The sequence below is a fragment of the Scyliorhinus canicula genome, chromosome 18 (assembly GCF_902713615.1).
Source record: "Scyliorhinus canicula chromosome 18, sScyCan1.1, whole genome shotgun sequence".
Lineage (NCBI taxonomy): Eukaryota > Metazoa > Chordata > Chondrichthyes > Carcharhiniformes > Scyliorhinidae > Scyliorhinus > Scyliorhinus canicula.
In genome coordinates, this window is record NC_052163.1 from 8810549 (window position 1) to 8830009 (window position 19461).

Below are 19461 nucleotides of genomic sequence, written 5' to 3' on the forward strand. Positions count from 1 at the left end.
AACATGCCGAATCTAGCCGGGTACAGCTTGCCGAGTCTAGCCGGGTACAGCTTGCCGAGTCTAGCCGGATATAGCTTGCCGAGTCTAGCCAGGTAGAACATGCCGAATCTAGCCGGGTACAGCTTGCCGAGTCTAGCCGGGTCCAGCTTGCTGAGTCTAGCCGGATATAGCTTGCCGGGTCCAGCCAGGTAGAACATGCCGAATCTAGCCGGGTACAGCTTGCCGAGTCTAGCCGGGTACAGCTTGCCGAGTCTAGCCGGGTACAGCTTGCCAAGTCTAGCCGGGTACAACATGCCGAGTCTAGCTGGATATAGCTTGCCGGGTCCAGCTTGCCGAGTCTAGCCGGGTCCAGCTTGCCGAGTCTAGCCGGGTACAGCTTGCCGAGTCTAACCGGGTACAGCTTGCCGAGTCTAGATGGGTACAGCTTGCCGTGTCTAGCCGGGTACAGCTTGCCGAGTCTAGCCGGGGACAGCTTGCCGAGTCTAGCCGGGTACAGCTTGCAGAGCGTAGCCGGGTACAGCTTGCCTAATCAAGCCGGGGACAGCTTGCCGAGTCTAGCTGGGTACAGCTTGCAGAGCGTAGCCGGGTACAGCTTGCCAAATCAAGCTTGCCGAGTCTAGCCAGGTAGAACATGCCGAATCTAGCCGGGTACAGCTTGCCGAGTCTAGCCGGGTACAGCTTGCCGAATCTAGCCGGGTACAGCTTGCCGAGTCTAGCCGGGTCCAGCTTGCCGAGTCTAGCCGGGTACAGCTTGCCGAGTCTAGCCGGGTACAGCTTGCCGAATCTAGCCGGGTACAGCTTGCCGAGTCTAGCCGGGGACAGCTTACCGAATCTAGCCGGGTACAGCTTGCTGAGTCTAGCCGGGTCCAGCTTGCCGAGTCTAGCCGGTTATAGTTTGCCGAGTCTAGCCGGGTACAGCTTGCCGAATCTAGCCGGGTACAGCTTGCCGAGTCTAGCCGGGTCCAGCTTGGCGAGTCTAGCCGGGTACAGCTTGCCGAATCTAGCCGGGTACAGCTTGCCGAGTCTAGCCGGGTCCAGCTTGCCGAGTCTAGCCGGGGACAGCTTGCCGAGTCTAGCCGGGTACAGCTTGCCGAGTCTAGCCGGGTCCAGCTTGCCGAGTCTAGCCGGGTCCAGCTTGCCGAATCTAGCCGGGTACAGCTTGCCGAGTCTAGCCGGGTCCAGCTTGCCGAGTCTAGCCGGGTACAGCTTGCCGAGTCTAGCCGGGTACAGCTTGCCGAATCTAGCCGGGTACAGCTTGCCGAGTCTAGCCGGGGACAGCTTACCGAATCTAGCCGGGTACAGCTTGCTGAGTCTAGCCGGGTCCAGCTTGCCGAGTCTAGCCGGTTATAGTTTGCCGAGTCTAGCCGGGTACAGCTTGCCGAATCTAGCCGGGTACAGCTTGCCGAGTCTAGCCGGGTCCAGCTTGCCGAGTCTAGCCGGGTACAGCTTGCCGAATCTAGCCGGGTACAGCTTGCCGAGTCTAGCCGGGTCCAGCTTGCCGAGTCTAGCCGGGTACAGCTTGCCGAGTCTAGCCGGGTACAGCTTGCCGAGTCTAGCCGGGTCCAGCTTGCCGAGTCTAGCCGGGTCCAGCTTGCCGAGTCTAGCCGGGTACAGCTTGCCGAATCTAGCCGGGTACAGCTTGCCGAGTCTAGCCGGGTACAGCTTGCCGTGTCTAGCCGGGTACAGCTTGCCGAGTCTAGCCGGGTCCAGCTTGCCGAGTCTAGCCGGGTACAGCTTGCCGAGTCTAGCCGGGTCCAGCTTGCCGAGTCTAGCCGGGTACAGCTTGCCGAGTCTAGCTGGGAACAGCTTGCAGAGCGTAGCCGGGTACAACTTGCCAAATCAAGCCGGGGACAGCTTGCCGAGTCTAGCCAGGTAGAACATGCCGAATCTAGCCGGGTACAGCTTGCCGAGTCTAGCCGGGTACAGCTTGCCGAGTCTAGCCGGATATAGCTTGCCGAGTCTAGCCAGGTAGAACATGCCGAATCTAGCCGGGTACAGCTTGCCGAGTCTAGCCGGGTCCAGCTTGCCGAGTCTAGCCGGATATAGCTTGCCGGGTCCAGCCAGGTAGAACATGCCGAATCTAGCCGGGTACAGCTTGCCGAGTCTAGCCGGGTACAGCTTGCCGAGTCTAGCCGGGTACAGCTTGCCAAGTCTAGCCGGGTACAACATGCCGAGTCTAGCTGGATATAGCTTGCCGGGTCCAGCTTGCCGAGTCTAGCCGGGTCCAGCTTGCCGAGTCTAGCCGGGTACAGCTTGCCGAGTCTAGCCGGGTACAGCTTGCCGAGTCTAGATGGGTACAGCTTGCCGTGTCTAGCCGGGTACAGCTTGCCGAGTCTAGCCGGGGACAGCTTGCCGAGTCTAGCCGGGTACAGCTTGCAGAGCGTAGCCGGGTACAGCTTGCCTAATCAAGCCGGGGACAGCTTGCCGAGTCTAGCTGGGTACAGCTTGCAGAGCGTAGCCGGGTACAGCTTGCCAAATCAAGCTTGCCGAGTCTAGCCAGGTAGAACATGCCGAATCTAGCCGGGTACAGCTTGCCGAGTCTAGCCGGGTACAGCTTGCCGAATCTAGCCGGGTACAGCTTGCCGAGTCTAGCCGGGTCCAGCTTGCCGAGTCTAGCTGGGTACAGCTTGCCGAGTCTAGCCGGGTACAGCTTGCCGAATCTAGCCGGGTACAGCTTGCCGAGTCTAGCCGGGGACAGCTTACCGAATCTAGCCGGGTACAGCTTGCTGAGTCTAGCCGGGTCCAGCTTGCCGAGTCTAGCCGGTTATAGTTTGCCGAGTCTAGCCAGGTAGAACATGCCGAATCTAGCAGGATACAGCTTGCCGAGTCTAGCCGGGTCCAGCTTGCCGAGTCTAGCCAGGTAGAACATGCCGAATCTAGCCGGGTCCAGCTTGCCAAGTCTAGCCGGGTACAGCTTGCCGAGTCTAGCCGGATATAGCTTGCCGGGTACAGCTTGCCGAGTCTAGCCGGGTACAGCTTGCCGAGTCTAGCCGGGTACAGCTTGCCGAGTCTAGCCGGGTACAGCTTGCCGAGTCTAGCCGGGTACAGCTTGCCGGGTCCAGCTTGCCGAGTCTAGCTGGGTACAGCATGCCGAGTCTAGCCGGGTACAACATGCCGAATCTAGCCGGATATAGCTTGCCGGGTACAGCTTGCTGAGTCTAGCCAGGTAGAACATGCCGAATCTAGCCGGGTACAGCTTGCCGAGTCTAGCCGGGTACAGCTTGCCGAGTCTAGCCAGGTACAGCTTGCCATGTCTAGCCGGGTACAGCTTGCCGAATCTAGCCGGGTACAGCTTGCCGAGTCTAGCCGGGGACAGCTTACCGAATCTAGCCGGGTACAGCTTGCTGAGTCTAGCCGGGTCCAGCTTGCCGAGTCTAGCCGGTTATAGTTTGCCGAGTCTAGCCAGGTAGAACATGCCGAATCTAGCAGGATACAGCTTGCCGAGTCTAGCCGGGTCCAGCTTGCCGAGTCTAGCCAGGTAGAACATGCCGAATCTAGCCGGGTCCAGCTTGCCAAGTCTAGCCGGGTACAGCTTGCCGAGTCTAGCCGGATATAGCTTGCCGGGTACAGCTTGCCGAGTCTAGCCGGGTACAGCTTGCCGAGTCTAGCCGGGTACAGCTTGCCGAGTCTAGCCGGGTACAGCTTGCCGAGTCTAGCCGGGTACAGCTTGCCGGGTCCAGCTTGCCGAGTCTAGCTGGGTACAGCATGCCGAGTCTAGCCGGGTACAACATGCCGAATCTAGCCGGATATAGCTTGCCGGGTACAGCTTGCTGAGTCTAGCCAGGTAGAACATGCCGAATCTAGCCGGGTACAGCTTGCCGAGTCTAGCCGGGTACAGCTTGCCGAGTCTAGCCAGGTACAGCTTGCCATGTCTAGCCGGGTCCAGCTTGCCGAGTCTAGCCGGGTACAGCTTGCCGAGTTTAGCCGGGTACAACATGCCGAATCTAGCCAGGTAGAACATGCCGAATCTAGCCGGATATAGCTTGCCGAGTCTAGCCAGGTAGAACATGCCGAATCTAGCCGGGTACAGCTTGCCGAATCTAGCTGGGTACAACTTGCCGAGTCTAGCCGGGTCCAACTTGCCGAGTCTAGCCGGGTCCAACTTGCCGAGTCTAGCCGGGTCCAACTTGCCGAGTCTAGCCGGGTACAGCTTGCCGAATCTAGCCGGGTACAGCTTGCCGAGTCTAGCCGGGTACAGCTTGCCGAGTCTAGCCGGGGGCAGCTTGCCGAGTCTAGCCTGGTACAGCTTGCCGAGTCTAGCCGGGTCCAACTTGCCGAGTCTAGCCGGGTACAGCCTGCCGAGTCTAGCCGGAGACAGCTTGCCGAGTCTAGCCGGGTCCAACTTGCCGAGTCTAGCCGGGGACAGCTTGCCAAGTCTAGCCGGGGACAGCTTGCCGAGTCTAGCCGGGTCCAACTTGCCGAGTCTTGCCGGGGACAGCTTGCCGAGTCTAGCCGGGGACAGCTTGCCGAGTCTAGCCGGGTCCAACTTGCCGAGTCTAGCCGGGGACAGGTTGCCGAGTCTAGCCGGGTACAGCTTGCCATGTCTAGCTGGGTACAACATGCCGAATCTAGCCGGGGACAGCTTGCCGAATCTAGCCGGGGACAGCTTGCCGAGTCTAGCCGGGGACAGCTTGCATAGTCTAGCCGGGTACAACATGCCAAACCATATCTTGCTTTTGCACAGTGCAGTTTTCCCCCCTGTTAAATCTTGCCCGGTGCTTGGCCAGGTCGGCTCCAATGTCCTGGTACAAGTGAATGTTGTGTCCTTCCCACTGACACGACTGCATGTTCTTCACACACCTCGTAGGCTGCTCTTTATCCTGGAATCTGTGGAGCCTCACTGTCATTGACCTTGTGGGTCTCCTGGCTTGGATCGCTGTCGGAGCGGCCTGTGCGCCTGTCTACCTCCGGGGCTTGGCGAAGCCCTCCTCCCTGACCAGCGTTCCGGATATCGATGGCACAAAGTCTGCCCTGTTCCTCCCTTACGTGCCCTCCGGTAGCCTGGTGATCTGCATGTTCTGCTTGCGGGACCTGTTTTCTTGGTCATCAACCTTCCCCTTCTGTGCCTTCTGGATTGTGACCAACCTTGGCACCTTGGCTTCGAGTGAGAATAACCGTTGTCCCTGGTCCATGGCTGCCTTTTCTAGGTCCTGCACCGTTGCCTCCTGGGCCGCTAGGTCCCGCTCCACTGTGTCCATTGCCTCCTTTATGGATCAATGAGGTCTCTTCTGCTGACCCCACCACCGCCAGGAGATCTTCTCTCACCGCAGCAGCAGATGGGAACTAGGGAACATGTTGCACTTTTGGTGCCCGTTAAAAGGTTCAAAAAGAAGTTTCCGGGAGTGAGCCACCTTTCGTGCGACTGCTCACTCATGGCCACCACGGGAAGTCCAATCCGGATAGGAATAACCTACGGAGCCTCACACCACAGGTTTCCACGCAGCAGGCTGTCTGAAACATTGACAGAACAGAAACCCCAGTAAAATTGTGTCTGTCCCACAGGTGGGAGGGGGGGGGTGTCGGTGCAGAGGGACACCCAATGTTTTGTGAGATTGTCGTCCTGTTGCCTCTCCTGCACCTGCTTCAACGCACTGACTTTCTTCAGTTTTCATTGGAGTAAATAAATCACGGGCTGGAATCTCCGGTTCACGTCAACGTTGGAACGGTGGCGTTTTACACCAGAAAAAATGGCATAAAATGCCCACTGATTCCCCATTTGCTGGGGGCCAGCATGGCGGCAGTGTACAACACCCAGCTCTAGCTGCCGATACTACCCGAAGAATTGCCGGGTGCGTGGCCGCACATGCACATGGCGGCTGCCTACAGTGACCGCGCCGTGCTACATGGCGGCGGCCGCTCCCGGACCCAGCCCGCAAAATCATTTCCCCCCCCCTTGGGCCAGACGGGTGCCCCGGACCACCACCCCCCCACAATGCCCCAGCCCCCGATGAAGCCCCCCACCCCCGTCCACGGATCTGCCCTCCCCCGACTGTGGCGCCGCTGGACTGAGTCCCTGGCCGCCATGTTCCCGCTGGACGAGACCAGACATGCCCCGCGCCGTCAGGAACTCAGCCAGTAGGGGGCGGAGCTTCGTGAAAGCGGCGACGCCCCTTATTTGGTCAGGAACTTTGATTCTACGGCTGATCACCGAACGCGATTTCGGAGAATCCAGCCCCACCTCTCCAGGCGTCATCAAAAAAAGAGAGTTTTCAGCCAATCATTCGCCAGATCATCTGAAAGAGCAAGCCTTGAGCCAGGGAGACTGGCTGTTGGCTGCAGATTAAAAGTAGCAGGTGCAAAGTATGTTAATAAACGGAAGCCTTTAAAAGTAATGTCAGCACCTGTTAGCATCTTGCCAGCTATTTAAATCATTACAGTGTGTGTGTGTAAAAGTGTGTGCGTGTCTGTTAAAGTTTGTGCATGCATGTAAGCATTCGTACATGTGTGTGCGCATCTGTGTCTAAGTGCGTATGTGTGTAAAATTGAATGTGGATGTATGTGTGTGTTAATGTGCGTGTGTGTATGTAAATATGTGCGTGTGTTTAAGTGTGTATCTGTGTATGTAAGCGTGTGTGTGCATGTGAAGATGGCCTTCCCCAGCCATTGGTCCACCATAGGCTATTGAGTCTCAACAAACTATTCAACGGGGTCATAATACATTATCTCTGAATCAGTTCTCCTCTCACTATGTGCACACTTACACATCTTTTCCAGCAGGGGACACTGAATAGGTACCAGGGAAAGGAGCCCAGTCTGACGTTCCCCATCTCTAGCTTGGGACCAGGGAAGTGAATTGTCACGCCCTCTGCTGGTCAGGCTGAAATAAACTGACTGGACTTCCTTATAGGCAACCTTTGAAGACAAGTTATCGTGATTGGTTGCACAGGTCAGTTTCGAGGCTGGGGCGCAATTTTTTAAATGATAATTCTCAGGACATGGCTGTTAACTGTGAGAGTTGCCCTTGAGAAGGTGGTGGTGAGCTGCCTTATTGAACCGCTGCAGTCCATGTGATGTACATAGAACATAGAACATTACAGCGCAGTACAGGCTCTTCTGCCCTTGATGTTGCGCCGACCTGTGAAACCACTCTAACGCCCATCTACACTATTCCCTTATCGTCCATATGTTTATCCAATGACCATTTAAATGCCCTTAATGTTGGCGAGTCCACTACTGTTGCAGGCAGGGCATTCCACGCCCTTACTACTCTCTGAGTAAAGAACCTACCTCTGACATCTGTCCTGTATCTATCTCCCTTCAATTTAAAGCTATGTCCCCTCGTGCTAGACATCATCCGAGGAAAAAGGCTCTCACTGTCCACCTTATCTAATCCTCTGATCATCTTGTATGCCTCAATTTAGTCACCTCTTAACCTTCTTCTCTCTAACGAAAACAGCCTCAAGCCCCTCAGCCTTCCCTCATAAGATCTTCCCTCCATACCAGGCAACATTCTGGTAAATCTCCTCTTCACCCTTTCCAATGCTTCCACATCCTTCCTATAATGCGGCGACCAGAACTGCACGCAATACTCCAAATGCGGCCGCACCAGAGTTTTGTACAGCTGCAACATGACCTCATGGCTCCGAAACTCAATCCCTCTACCAATAAAAGCTAACACACCGTACGCCGTAACACACCGTAGGTGCACCCACAGTGCTGTTAGGGAGGGAGTGCTGGAATTTGACCTGAAAGCAATGCAGGAACAGTGATATATATTCAAACCAGGATGATGTGTGGCTCAGTGATGTTACCATGCTCCCATTGAAAATCCTTTTCTATGTGAGAGTTACACATTTGGAATGAGCTGTCACAGAAACCTTGGAAAGATAGACGGCTTGGGTCACTGTCTGTGCGGAGTCTGCACGTTCTCCCCGTGTCTGCGTGGGTTTCCTCCGGGTGCTGCGGTTTCCTCCCACAAGTCCTGAAAGAAGTGCTGGTTAGGTGAATTGGACATTCTGAATTCTCCCTCCGTGTACCCGAACAGGCGCCGGAACGTGGTGACTAGGGGATTTTCACAGTAACTTCATTGCAGTGTTAATGTAAGCCTGCTTGTGACACCATGTGCTGGTGATGGATGCCAGGATATTTAAGACGGTGATCAATATCTGAGCAAGCTCTCCCCGCACACACCGAATACCAAATACCCCACACACACCCGGTACCACAACACACCCGGTACCACACACACACCCTGTACCACACACACACCCTGTACCACACACGCACTCGGTACCACACACACACCCTGTACCACACACACACCCGGTACCACACACACACCCTGTACCACACACACACCCGGTACCACACACACACCCGGTACCACACACACACCCGGTACCACACACACACTCGGTACCACACACACACCCGGTACTACACACACACCCGGTACCACACACACACCCGGTACCACAACACACACACACACCCTGTACCACAACACATACACACACACCCTGTACCACAACACACACACACACACACACCCGGTACCACAACACACACACACACACACACACGGTACCACACACACACTCGGTACCACACACACACCCGGTACCACAACACACACACACACCCTGTACCACAACACATACACACACACCCTGTACCACAACACACACACACACACACACCCGGTACCACAACACACACACACACACACACCCGGTACCACACACACACTCGGTACCACACACACACCCGGTACCACACACACACTCGGTACCACACACACACTCGGTACCACACACACACCCGGTACCACACACACACCCGGTACCACACACACACACACACCCTGTACCACAACACACACACACACACCCACACACACCCACACACACACACACCCACCCGGTACCACACACACACACCTGACAATATCCCCCACATCATGCTCCCCCCTATCCGTACTCAAACCTCCTGCAACAGATACTCTTCATTTTCCATTCATGAATGAGGCCTGTGACTCACTGATATTTACTGATGGGAAGTGAATATAATATCGTATACAATAATCTAATCTAATATAATATTGTATAATATGGGCAGCACGGTGACGCAGTGCTTAGCACTGCTGCCTCACGGCGCCGAGGTCCCAGGTTCGATCCCGGCTCTGGGTCACTGTCCGTGTGGAATTTGCACATTCTCCCCGTGTCTGCGTGGGTTTCACCCCCACAACCTAAAGATGTGCAGGGTAGGTGGATTGGCCACGCTAAATTTCCCCTTAATTGGAAATTTTAAAATTGTGTAATATAATGTTTTATGCTGTCAGGTTGGGAAGCACTAGTTGCATTTTCCCAAAATCCCAGTGGAAGGGCTGTTGTTACAACCCTAGATACAAAGGGAAGCAGACAAGACAGTTAGTTTCAACGCAGTTGCATTAAACTAATAGCCCCTGCTACAGGGTGACGTTAGTGAGCAGCAGAGCAGGGACGGTCTTGTTTGACTAAACCTTTCGCAGAAATTGCAGCGTGTCCAAACATTGGGAGATGGTGGATGCTGTACGATTGCAGCATCAGCAGCTTAATGACATACCGTGTTCAAGATTTGTTGAAGAAAAGTGGCATTAAAAGGAATGCAGCTACAAGATGGCTCAGGGACAGAATGCCTTGATGGGCTCTTTGCTAATATGGGTTGCAGGGACAATGTGAGTAGACGCTCGATTGCTCCACTCTAGTGTCTGAACATAGTTCAGCATTAACTGTGGAAATAAGAAATGACATGCACATTTACCGCGTCCACTCACATCCTCCAAACCCAAAGTGCAACACAGCCAATAAATTGCTTTTGACGTGTAATTAGTTCTGTTATTTGGACAATCATGGCAGCCAATTTTGCTGCAGCAGAAACCTCCAATCAGCAGAGCAGGCAGCAGTTAAACTGTTCTCCAGGTGAGGGATGAATGTTGACAAGGCCAGCAGCACTCTCCACTCTCAGAGCACTCGGACTGGAGCTCTGCCCACAGCCGGCAAATAGGCTTCACGTAAACATCCTCCCCAAATGCCACACATATGTCAACAGTGCAGCAGCAACTTACATTTGTCTCGACTCTTTAACCTTGTAAAATGTTCCAGAGCGGTTCGCAGGAGCGGTTATGAAACAGAATCTGACAACAAGCCAGATTGGGAGGTATTAGAACAGGGAAACAAACTTAGTCAACAGGGTAGGTTTTAAGGAGGACAGAGAGAGAGTGTTTAGGGAGGGAATTCTAGAGCAGTTGGCGCAGGCAGCTGGAAACATGGCTGCTCACAGCAGAATGATTAAAAAATGGGATGCTCAAGTTGCCAGGATTGGAGGTGCACATTCCTCAGCACTGTACTGAAGGGCCGGGTTAAATTGGGACTTATATGTTGAACCTTCAAGGGCCAAGAATAATACTGACGAAGCCAGACTGAGCAGGGGAGCTGCTGCTTGGCATGATACCTGGCCATGGTTACATTTTGAATTATGTTTATTGAGCCAATCAGCTGCTTTAACTCTTTACAGTAATGTACATTCTGCCGTGCGTCACCTCTCCTGTATAAAGGGGCTGGTTTAGCACAGTGGGTTAAGTAGCAGGTTTGCAATGCAAAACAAGGCCAGCAGCGCGGGTTCAATTCCCGTTCCGGCCTCCCCGAACAGCCGCTGGAATGTGGCAACCAGGGGCTTTTCACAGTAACTTCATTGAAACCTACTTGTGACAATAAGCAGTTATTATTAAGGGCACATTTTAAAGCTAGCTTTGTTCAGTAAACAGAGATTTGCAGAGTCATTGCCGGCCAATTAAATGGTTTGCAGGTGTCTGAGAGCCATTTCCTTGTTGGCCCAGCAGTGCCAACTCTGATGCCAACTAATCGTAGAGTCAGAGATTGGTTACAGAACAGAAGGAGCAATCAGCTGACCCCGTCTCTCAGCCCTACAGGTACTTATCCAATTCCCTTTTGAAAGAAAAACAGAAAATGCTGGACAATCTCAGCAGGTCGGACAGCATCTGTGGAGAGAAAAGGGAGCTAATGTTTCAAGTCTGGGTGACTCTTTGTCGAAGTTCTTTTTGAAAGCCTCGATTGAATCTACCTCACTCTCGGGCGACGCATTCCAAATCCTACCCACACGCTGCGTAATAACGTTTTTCTTTATGTAAAAATAATCATTATTAGTGTCACAAGTAGGCTTACATTAACACTGCAATTAAGTTACTGTAAAAAGCCCCTAGTCGCCACATTCCAGCACCTGTTCGGGTACACCGAAGGAGAATTCAGAATGTCCAATTCACCTAACAAGCGCGTCTTTCGGGACTTGTGAGAGGAAACCGGAACACCTGGAGGAAATCCATGCAGACACTGGGAGAACGTGCAGTTTCCGCATAGATAGTGATGCAAGCCGGGAATCGAAACTGGGGCCCTGGCGCTGTGAAGCAACAGTGCTAACCACTGTAGCACGGCAGCAAGGTAGCACAGTGGATAGCACTGTGGCTTTACAGCGCCAGGGTCCCAGGTTCGATTCCCCACTGGGTTACTGTCTGTGCGGAGTGTGCACGTTCTCCCAGTGTCTGCATGGATTTCCTCCAGGTGTTCCGGTTTCCTCTCACAAGTCCCGAAAGACGCGCTTGTTAGGTGAATTGGACATTCTGAATTCTCCTTCGGTGTACCCGAACAGGTGCTGGAATGTGGCGACTAGGGGCTTTTTACAGTAACTTAATTGCAGTGTTAATGTAAGCCTACTTGTGACACTAATAGGGCTTTTAGGGCAGCACGGTAGCATTGTGGATAGCACAATCGCTTCACAGCTCCAAGGTCCCAGGTTCGATTCCGGCTTGGGTCACTGTCTGTGCGGAGTCTGCACATCCTCCCCGTGTGTGCGTGGGTTTCCTCCGGGTGCTCCGGTTTCCTCCCACAGTCCAAAGATGTGCGGTGGATTGGCCATGATAAATTGCCTTTAGTGTCCAAAATTGCCCTTAGTGTTGGGTGGGGTTACTGAGTTATGGAGATAGGGTGGAGGTGTTGACCTTGGGTAGTGGGTAGGGTGCTCTTTCCAAGAGCCGGTGCAGACTCGATGGGCCGAATGGCCTCCTTCTGCACTGTAAATTCTATGTCTGCGTGGGTTTCCTCCGGGTGCTCCGGTTTCCTCCCACAGTCCAAAGATGTGCAGGTTAGGTGGATTGGCCATGCTAAATTGCCCTTAGTGACCAAAAAGGTTAGGAGGGGTTGTTGGGTTATGGGGATAGGGTGGAAGTGAGGGCTTAAGTGGGTGGGTGCAGACTCGATGGGCCGAATGGCCTCCTTCTGCACTGTATGTTCAATGTTCACTGTGCCACACCCGTACTTCTGCCTCTAACCACCTTATAGCGGTTTCCTCTGGTTGGTAACTCCTGCTAATGGGACCAGTCTCTTTCCACCTATGCTGTCCAGACCACTCCTGATTATGAACAACTCTGTCAAATTGCCTCTCCAACCTCGAAGGAGACCAATCTTAGCTTCTCCTCGTAACTTAAGTCTCTGACCCCTGGGACCGTCTTTGTAATCTTTCCTGCACCCTCTGTAAATCCTCCCGAAAGTGCCGACACTATCCTCCAGATGGGGCTGAACCAGTGTTGAGAAAAGGGACTCCACAACTTCTCTGCTTTTGTGGTCAGTGTTGATTTCTAAACCCCCCTCAGTAATTAGCATGGGCGAGATTCCGTCTGGGATCAGGCCACGGGTGAGTTTGAAGCTGCAATGAGTAGCCACCAGCAGGTGGCAGCACGAGATCACAAGATTGACTGTGTGTGTGAAACCCGACATTCATGTTATCTTTGTGTGTGTACCGTTTTCACACGGGAACTAATACATGCTTGCATGAAAATAGCGAGCTCAAAGACAGGACCCATTCACTCTTGCCTGACACGCTCGGTGTGGGGGACACAGTGAATCACCACAGTACAAATTTAAAATGTTGTTTTGGACTGAGCGAAAGGTTTTTCAGTCGCTAACGCCAATCTCAGGCTTCGAAGCTCATTCGCTTTTCCGACGCATTTATCCTCAGCGCCTTATTTGCCCTCGCCAACTCCCTCAGCCCCTGCGAAGGAAAGGGGGGTGGAGGGGTCAAACCAGGCAGAGTTCTTGTTGCAACTATTATACCATTGGGAAGTTGCCACCCCAGCTCCCCCCACCAATGTTAATGAGAGCGGGACCCAGTTTGGCTGTGATGCCCCTTATGTTCGAATAGCCCAGTAACCGTTACTGACCAGACTCAGACACGGTAGTCACGTGGAGAGCTGCCAGTGAGGCTGCTATTAGAGCAGTGTTTTTCAAACTTTTTTTCCGGGGACCCATTTTTACCAACTGGCCGACCTTCGTGACCCACACCGGCCGACCTTTGTGACCCACACCGGCCGACATTCGTGACCCCCGCCGGCCGACCTTCGTGACCCACGCAGGCCAACCTTCGTGACCCACGCAGGCCGACCTTCGCCACCCACACCGGCCAACCTTCGCGACCCACGCCAGCCAACCTTCGTGACCCACGCCAGCCGACATTCGTGACCCACGCCGGCCAACCTTCGCAACCCACACCGGCCAACCTTCACGACCCACGCCGGCCGACCTTCGCGATCCACGCCAGCCGACCTTCGCAACCCACACCTGCCGAACTTCGCAACCCACACCGGCCAACCTTCGCGACCCACGCCAGCCGACATTCGCGACCCACGCCAGCCGACATTTGCGACCCATGCCGGCCGACATTCGCGACCCACCGTTTTCTCTGACCTTTAATGCGCGAGGTGAGCCTGCTTGGTCCTAACGATCTCACTCCAATCAGGTTCACTGGAAGAGAGGGCTATGCACATATTGGGTGAAGGATTCAGCCAGTTCCTTTGTGCCGTCTTCACCTTTGTGAGGACGAAAAATCCAACCTCGCACATGTAGGTCATTGCTGACAAATTGGAGGAATCGCAATCGCACCCAAAGCACGTGCGTCAGTGTTCGGGGCGTGTGACCTGCTCTCTGCCTCACTTCAGGCATTGAGTTTAAAAAAAATCTCCTCCTGGGTCAGCGCGCTGCCGTCAGGAGGAGGCGGTGGTCCTTGCTGGGCTCTGCGCATGCGCACTGATGAGCGGGCACGCATACGCAGTGCGGCCGCATTTCTGTAGCTGGTCTTGGCTGTCATTTATAAAGCCGCTCGCAGCCAGCATTGTTCAATGCCGGCTGCTGCGGCTGTTGCGCGTGAATTCCCGCGATCGGGAGCGCCGTGATGTATAGCTCCGCGACCCTCCCGACACCCGCCCACGACCCACCCGCGAGTCGCGAACCCCACTTTGAAAATACCTGGGGGCTTTTCACAGTAACTTCATTTGAAGCCTACTTGTGACGATAAGCGATTTTCATTTCATGCCTGTATTAGAGTATCTACAGAGAAGGGAGGGGAGTAAAAGCTGATAAATACTGGTTCACCTTGCAATAAAATAACTTATTGACTGGATTTGAGGCAGCTGGGAGAATGAATGTGGGTGCGGACATAATGGGATCCGGGTGTGATATATCCAACACTCTCCACATACACAGGAAAGATTCAACAGAACAGACCTTCACATCTAACCAGTTACGTAATTTATTATAATATAGGTAAAACAGCTCTCAAATGACAGGTCAGAATGAAAGGTATAACTTCCTCTTGCATTATTTAAATTCACAGAATATCTGGCAGTACCCGTTTAGGGAATAAGGATTTGTTAAGTAAACTCAGTAACTAGTGTCAACCCTTCAAGCTAATGTAACATACGGCTGGGATGTCAGGAAAAGTACCTCCGCACGCTACGCTTCAAACTGAGTTTTGATTATGAGAAACCTCAATCTAATTATTGTATAAAAGACTGAAAGTAATCATGGACAATGGGGTGCAGAAGTGTTTTTTTTTTTTTAACCAATTTTTGTTTGATTTTTCTATTTGGTTCAAAGGGTCTTTTGTACAGGAAGGTCCGTGATATCAGGCTCCCAGCAGCCAGCGACGTTTATAGGTGCGATACAATCTCCCACCCCCGTCCCACAACACCAGTCAGTCAGGGAAAGGCCAGCCAGCGTGGGCCGGTGGAAAAAACGTTCTAGGTTAACGGGATGCAGGATCTTCCTTACACGGGAAAACCAAAATGGTTCGGTTTTCAGCTACAAGCATGCACCTCAAAATAATGAATGTCATTTCTTGTGAATTCCCACTGCTCCGGCTCGCTCGCTGATTTGAGGAGTACCAGTCATCACTATCAACCTCTCAGAAAACTCCCAAATACTTACACAGGGGCTTTGTTTGACCTGTTGTGTGCTGGTGACTGGCTGAGGGGGCGAAGTGGGGGGGGGGGGGGGATATTTTGTCTATCCTGACAGTGTGAAGGAATTGAGGTACCATCGCTATTTTTAAAATGGCAAAAAAAGTACAAATGAACTAGGAGACATTAAAGGTTATGAGCCCTTGTTTTGTTGACACTGCAATGGTAGCGTGCCCTGAGCACTAACTCGCACTGTCTCCTCCTCCACCTCTGTTGTGGGTCACTCAGGCGCACTCTCAGCCCTGAACCAGAGGTCGCACTCCAGAAACTTGCACACAATAATCTAGGCTGACACTTCAGTGCAGTGTTAGGGGAGTGCTGCACAATCAGAGGTACCATCTATCAGAAAAGATGCCCCCTCGGGTGCACGTAACAGACCCCATGGCACTATATTGAAGAGGTGGCGTAACAGACCCCATGGCACTGTATTGAAGAGGTGGAGGGGTGTTAACCCCATGGCACTATATTGAAGAGGTGGAGGGGTGTTAACCCCATGGCACTATATTGAAGAGGTGGAGGGGTGTTAACCCCATGGCACTGTATTGAAGAGGTGGAGGGGTATTAACCTGACTGTACCAAACAAATGTTTCTCAAACGACAGATCAGAATGTCAATTGTCTCCTCATTCCGTGTGGCTGTTTGTAGGAGATTTCAGTTTGCAAATTGGCTGGTGAGTTTCCTATCTTATACAAATATTCACCTTTCAAAAGTTCTTCATTGGCTCTAAGTCCTGCAGATGTGGTGCTTTATAAATGCAAATCTTTCTGTTTTATTGTTCCTTTGAAATTCCTCCTCTAAAGTCCACCTTTCCTCTGCAGCTTCCCTCTACATTACACAATTGCTTCACAGCGCCAGGGTCCCGGGTTCGATACCCGGCTTGGGTCACTGTCTGTGCGGAGTCTGCACGTTCTCCCCGTATCTGCGTGGGTTTCCTCCGGGTGCTCCGGTTTCTTCCCACAAGTCCCGAAAGACGTGCCTGTTAGGTGAATTGGACATTCTGAATTCCCCCTATGTGTACCTGAACAGGAGCCGGAGTGTGGTGACTAGGGAATTTTCACAGTAACTCCAATGCAGTGTAAGCCTCCCTGTGACACTAATAAAGATTATTATTAAGTGTATGACATTGGTTTGATACTTGTAGTAAACCATCCAGAAATGTTGCCTCTGACACCCAAAGAATCTCAGCTGATTCATTGGCTACTGCTTTTTCCATTAGCTTTGAGATCTGGATTATGTATAAAGCAAGGCTTGTGCTGCCTAAGTGGGGAGTTTTCTCACAAACCCAGTTAGAAATAATGCTGTTTCAGAGACCTGGGCACTTAAACACAAACGCATAAATTGGGAGCAGTAGTAGACCATTTGGCCCCTCGAGCCTGTTCTGCCACTCAGGAAGTTCATGTCAGATATGATTGACTGGCCCCATCCAACCCTGATAACCTTTGACTCCTTTGTTAGTCAAGAATGTATCTACCTCTGCCTTAAAAATGTTCAACGGCCCTGTCTCTATCAGTCTCTGAGAAGCAGCTTCCATAGACTCCATGACCTTCTTAAACTGTGGGGTGGATTCTCCATTCAACGTCGCTCCGATCAGGAATTCCGATCAGGCAGAGGATGGAGCATCGAGGGAAAAAAGGAGCTGAGTGCTTTCTGCTGAGAAAAAGATATTATAGCCCTTGGATCCTTTTTATGTGGTGAGGAGCGGTCAATCATAGCAACATTGTGGTTAGGATCAATGGAGGGTGCTTGAAATGCATTCAAGTGTGAAGGGAAAGATAAATAAACATACCCTGTAAGCAGCTGTGTCAGGACCGTTAAAACTATCAATTACTGGCTAGTGAAATGTATTGCTGTGCGAAATTGAACGGAAAATTTGCATTTTAAAGGCTGTCAAGGGATCTGAAGCCCTTTGAATTGTACTTGCTTTCGAGGAAATCTCTGACAGCTGAAACAGCTACTGCTTTGAACACTTTTGTCTGAGGCTAGGGAAAGGTAAGTGAAAATGCAGTGATTTTTCACTCTGCTGCCTGGAGTGCTCTGCAACTTTCTGGCAGGGGTGACTGAGGTGGGTCTCTGTTTGGAGTTCTGATGGGGGAGTCTGATGAGTCAATGGGAGGGGATGGGGGTCACCTTCGTGCATGCATGCTGTGGGTAGGTGACGTGGTATTCCTGTGGTGGGAGGGAGGATGCCCCTACTTGTCAGTGGTGATGGGGGGAGGGGGGGGGGGGGGCAGGATTTCCATTGTGCGGGGGTTGGGCGGGGCTCACCGCCAGATCTCGGTATCAGGCCGCCTGCTCAAAATGACGGCCCGATACCGGGATTCTGACAGAATCTGGTGAGCTCTCCCCCACGCATGGTAAAGGGGAGAGACTCACAAAGTGGGCCATGGTCCACGTGCAGGCGGAGACCAGGAGCGATTCTCTGCTGGCCGGAGCACTTAGGCTTCAGAAGGGAGAATCCCGGCCTGTTTCTCTACATCCTCTCAACATCCACTCTAACAAACCCCTTCATGATGGGGAGTATTTAGAAACATTTTTTATCTTGCATTTAGTTTAAGAACCTGCAGTTACATAGTCATACTTCTAATTTATCTCCGAGTCATAATATCAGGCATAGCTACTGATTTAAACACAAACTGTTTGGGATAAATCACCAGCCTTCATTGTATTGGACGGCACAGTAGCACAGTGGTTATCACTGTTGCTTCACAGTGCCAGGGCCCCGGGATCGATTCCCGGTTTGGGTCACTGTCTGTGCGGAGTCGGCACGTTCTCCCCCTATCTGTGGGTTTCCTCCGGGTGCTCCAGTTTCCTCCCACAAGGCCCGAAAGATGTCCTTGTTAGGTGAATTGGACATTCTGCATTCTCCCTCTGTGTACCCAAACAGGCGCCGGAATGTGGCGACTGGGGGACTTTCACAGTAACTTAATTGCAGTGTTAATGTAAGCCTACTCGTGACAATAAAGATGATGATTATTATTCAATAGGGATCACAACGGGAGATTCTGGTCAGTGCCTGAGTTAGATGCTCTCAGATTTTGCTGTTAGAATTAGAGTGCCCATCCCTGGATTAAGGTACAAGAAATCCACTGGAGTTCCTGCTCTCCATCCCTCTTTCACTGACTCCAGCTTCCACGCGAACAGATCCAGGGATGTAGAACCTGAGTTCGATGGATTGGTTGGAGATGCTGGTTCTGTCCTCCCTGGAGATCAAAGGGTGAGAGGAGAATTGATTGAGGTTTTCAAAATGCTGAGTGTTGGGACAGAGTGTAGAAGGGGGAAACTGTCCTGATTGGTGGGAAGAGTGAGAACGGATGGGCACAGTTGAAGGCAATTGGCTGAAAAAGCAATGGAGACAGAAGGAGAAACCTTTTAACGCAACAAGTGGTTAGGATTTGGTACGTGCTGCCTGAGAATGTGGTGGAAGCAGATTCATCGAAGCATTTGGGTAGGAATTGGATTAGTGTCTGAAAAAGGATGTGCCGGGTTACAGGTAGAAGGTGGGGTAACGGCACCAGATGAATTGCTCATTCGGAGAGCTGATGCAGATACGATGGCTTGAATAACCTCCTCCTGTGCTGGAACAACTCTGTGATTCTGTGCATATGGGTGTTTAGTGAGAGAAGGGTCAGGCTTTGAAACGATTCTCTCCTCAGTCCAATAGCCCGTTGACACTCACTGCCTGGGCCGTTGTACATGAGCCAGTTACTGGAGGGTGGTCTGTTGAGGTTGTTGCCAGACCCAATCAGTGGTACTGCTTTCAAGAGAGAGAAGGAAGAAAACTGAAGATCACAGGAAATAATGTCACTGCATCAGTCCCAACAATATCGTGCACTGATATTCAGTTCATGATGTGAGGTGAAAGAGCTGTAGGTGCCACTTTGTGAACTGATTGTGCACATTAGCAGAATCCATTCCTGGACATATTTCAGTGTGGAGGGGCGGCTGGAGCCCAGTGACACTCAGGTTATCTTAATTTGTTTTCTTTCAATTCCCTAGAAAGCCAAACTTGGTCCTGCTGGCAAAAAGGCGATTGAGAAGAAACCAAGTTCGCCGACAAACGACTTGGACCACGTGCATCTGGAGGACTTCAACTTCTTAATGGTGTTAGGCAAAGGAAGTTTTGGAAAGGTTTGTAAAGCTGGTCCAGAAGTTTAATGACTCAAAGTGATCAAAGGTCT

At 52.2% G+C, this 19461-nt stretch overlaps 1 protein-coding gene across 1 annotated transcript in view; it reads left to right on the top strand.

Moving 5' to 3' along the window:
* LOC119953069 (protein kinase C alpha type-like) overlaps nucleotides 1-19461 on the top strand; it is a 249538-nt gene that overhangs the window by 166096 nt on the left and 63981 nt on the right. Inside the window, exon 8 of the mRNA XM_038776888.1 lies at nucleotides 19280-19411. Coding sequence (XP_038632816.1) covers nucleotides 19280-19411 — 132 coding nt within the window. The remainder of the gene's footprint in view (nucleotides 1-19279; nucleotides 19412-19461) is intronic.